The following is a 3580-nucleotide window of genomic DNA, read 5'->3' as shown; positions in this document are numbered from 1 at the left end:
TTAAGTATAATCTCGATTTCATCATTTTAAAGCACAACATGTTAGCCGATTTTTCCTTTAGCATCTAAGGCACATGCATGTTCATTTGTTTGGCTCAACTTCACCTATCTTCCATTTTTCATCAAAAGAACATGAAACAACAACCATTTCCTTCATTTTAATTCATGACTAAATGCTCACAACACAACTAAAAATCAAAATATACTTCAAGAGTTAAGGTAGAATCAAGAAGAACTCATGAACCTCAAAATAGAAGCAAGGTACCAAGAACTTACCTTCAATTTTCCTCCTCCTAATGACCGAATACTCAAGAGCTTTCTCCTCTCCTTTCTCTTCTCTAACTTTCAGCTATGATGAACAAAGATGGACAAAACTTTGTTCTTTTCACCCTTTTCTTTTAATAAAACTTCATATTTCATCCATTTAATTCTTTAATACAAAAGACATGAAATTCTTATCATGAAACATTTACCTAACCCATTATCATGAAACATTTACCTAACCCATTATCATGGAACATTTACCTAACCTATTATCATGAAACATTTACCTAACCAATTATCATGGAACATTTACCTAACCTATTATCAATTTGTATCAATTTGTACCATAAATTATGGATATCAAGTGTACATTTTGTCTACAACATGATGGTTGGCCACTTCATGTAAAATGAGAGGTTTATCATGCAAATCCTCCTATTTTGCACTCCTATTTATTTGGCCACTTCAATTTAGCCTATAGCATTTTCAAACATTTTCACATAGGTCCTATTTCATAATTTCACTCACAAATGACAAAATCAAAGCATGAAATTTTGTCAACATTCACAGAATTCCCGAAAATTGGGGCGTTACATTTTGAATTGTAATTGTTTTGTTTGGATAAATAATTCTATAAGAATGTAAATTATTGAAATTTTATAAATTTAAAAATAATATTAAAAAAAATAGCATAATATAGATTTATTAAATTTGTAAAAAATATAATTATATTTAATAAAATAAAATAAAAATATATATTATAATAAATAAAATTAATTTTGAAATTTACATTCTTTTTTATAATGAAATCGTATGCTTTAAATAAATTAAAATTATGAGAAATTACAAAAAACATTTTGAATAAAATTTGAAAAAAATAAGCTACTCAAATCTCTTTAATTCCTCACAAATTTTAAAATTCTCCATTATATTTATCTAAATAAATAAATACATTTTTACAATTTTAAAATTTAAATATAAATAAAATTTATTTTCTAAACTTCTTATCCAAACACAGTTAATATTATATTATATACAATATATAAATTATTCTGACTCTGTGTAGCATATCGAGGTTGAAATATCTTTAAACACACTTAACAAAACAAACGATCAGAGAGAGAGGCAGACAAAGATGATTAGTTAGGAAAACATAATACCATCGTGAAAATCAAATTTTAGATACATCAATATCTTACCTCGCGTTACGTTACATTATAATTTTGATAACATTTTTATTCAATTCTAGTAATTATTTTCTCATATATATTCAAATACATAAACAGGCTGGAAAAAGCTTTGAAAGCCATGAAAAACAATTCAAGGATGGATCTAAAGCTCCTGCTTGGCATCGTTACCCTGGAGCTTGGGTGCTTCATTAGCCTCTCCTCCAGCAATGTCGACAACCCTCGGACCCTTAATCTTATCGGGAGACAACTTGGTCAATGACAAAGTAAGCACCCCATCTTCAAGCTTAGCCTTCACAGTGTCCAAGTCCACGTTCTCAGGCAGCCTAAATTGTCTCCAAAACTTGCCATAGGAGCGTTCCACCCTGTGCCAATGGTCGCCCTTCTTCTCTTCCTCTCTCTTCCTTTCCCCGCTCACCCTCAGCACACGGTTCTCTTCCACTTCGATCTTCAGCTCTTCCTTCTTCAACCCTGGCACATCCAACATTATCGTATGCCCCTCCGCTGTTTCCTTCCAGTCCACCCTGGCTGGCGACAGTGCCAAGCTCTCGTCCCTCTCCAGGGTAAGTGGGATTTGCTCTAACACTCGGAACGGATCAGGCAATAACAGACTGCCACTGCCTGGATCCATGAATGGCAGCAAACTCGATCCATTGCATAGGCCAACACAACACGCCACGAGCAACAGCAAGAGCCTCATTGTGTATATACGCTGAGTGAGAGTGAACTTTCTTGAATTGGAAGTCTGGAGCTAGCGACTTAAAGGGAATGCTACTTCAATGTTAAATTCTATTGCCATCGTAAGAAGATTTGAGGGGATATTTATATGTGGATAAAAGTAGTGAAATTCTCGAAATTTCTGATGATGTGATTAATTTGTAGAGAAATTGGGAAGATTCTAGCGATAACCAAACTCAGCAGCACAGTGCAAATCGAAAAGAGAGCAGCCGATAGGCCGAGCAGGAGGTGGATGCATCGTCCAGGTTCTAGAGTCTTTCATGTACTCTAATTACTTTTGTCTATTGGATCTATTCCAAGTTTCCTCCACGGCCCTAGTCCAATCGGATTTAATATTTCTTTTGTTTGTATTTTTATATTATATGGTTTTAGCAAAAAGATTTAGCCCTTCCTTTTGGATTGGAGGGAAGATAGGTCCCAAGTTTGGATTATCATAAGGCAAGCTTTCCGTGGGCTTAGCAATAAAACTAGTTTGGATCAACATTGAAGGCCTTAGGCTTTCCGGGACTAATTGCCTGCTATTCATTTGAAGGCAAGGTGAGCACAAGCCTAAGAACTACTTACTAAAACCTGCAATACTGGCTTTTGCTTGACGTCTTTATTATTTCTATAAATGATCATATATGGATATTAGAACATTTTGATAAACAGTGCTTTGTTGTTAAGAGTTTCGACGACATGTTGGAAAGACTGCAAGGAACACATAAATCAGTCATGGACCATGGTGTCCTTTGCAATGCTTTAGCCAAAGCCTGGTTGCACCACATCAATAATGGCTTTCCCAAGAATTATTCAGCGGTTTCATATTTGTGTAAACTGTAAAGTTCAAAAATTTAAGAATGAGTTTCATTTTAAAGTTCAATTTAATGTAAATAATACATCTTTTTTGCTTGATAGTTCCAACTTAAGTTCAACCAAATAAACATAGTTGTAAGAAACAAAAAAAACAATACAGTTCCATGAAAAGATTAACATGTTTTTGGCTTAGTAGTAAAATGTCATGTCGAGACAGCAGCATGAAACATTGACAGACATTGTGAATAGTTACTACCCTAAGTCGTCATTTCTTCTCACTTTGTAATTGACGATGAGATATCTAAAGATTTGTTTGTTGCCTCCCATATTTTTTTTTTCACATGTTCACCTGACAAACTCACTTTTTCGTGTTTCCTTTACTGCTTTTGGATCCTCTCTTTACAATAAGATTTTTAATTAAAAAAATATTTTCAAAAGAAAATAACAGCAAATTTTCCAATGCCTACAGGGATTATAACACTCCAAGTAGGTTATCTCTAGTTATGCTTCTTGCAATCTAATCTGTCACACAATCAATTACATTTCCCAAACAAGTAACTAAAATGGACAAAGGAACAATAAGAAATAATAGATAAA

At 33.5% G+C, this 3580-nt stretch overlaps 1 protein-coding gene across 1 annotated transcript; it reads right to left on the bottom strand.

Annotated features, from left to right (window-relative positions):
- Positions 1 to 1495: 1495 nt before the first annotated feature.
- LOC108462900 (22.0 kDa class IV heat shock protein-like) lies at positions 1496 to 2378 on the bottom strand. Its single transcript, XM_017762812.2, has one exon. The coding sequence runs from the start codon at positions 2148 to 2150 to the stop codon at positions 1596 to 1598; it is 555 nt and encodes a 184-aa protein (XP_017618301.1). The 5' UTR covers positions 2151 to 2378; the 3' UTR covers positions 1496 to 1595.
- Between the last annotated feature and the right edge of the window lie 1202 nt (positions 2379 to 3580).

Source organism: Gossypium arboreum, chromosome 13 (assembly GCF_025698485.1).
Source record: "Gossypium arboreum isolate Shixiya-1 chromosome 13, ASM2569848v2, whole genome shotgun sequence".
NCBI lineage: Eukaryota > Viridiplantae > Streptophyta > Magnoliopsida > Malvales > Malvaceae > Gossypium > Gossypium arboreum.
This window is presented reverse-complemented; position numbering and strand designations above follow the sequence as displayed.

Coding starts and splice junctions, on each gene's coding strand:
- LOC108462900 (XM_017762812.2), bottom strand. CDS start 2,150: ATGAGGCTCTTGCTGTTGCTCGTGGCGTGTTGTGTTGGCCTATGCAAT.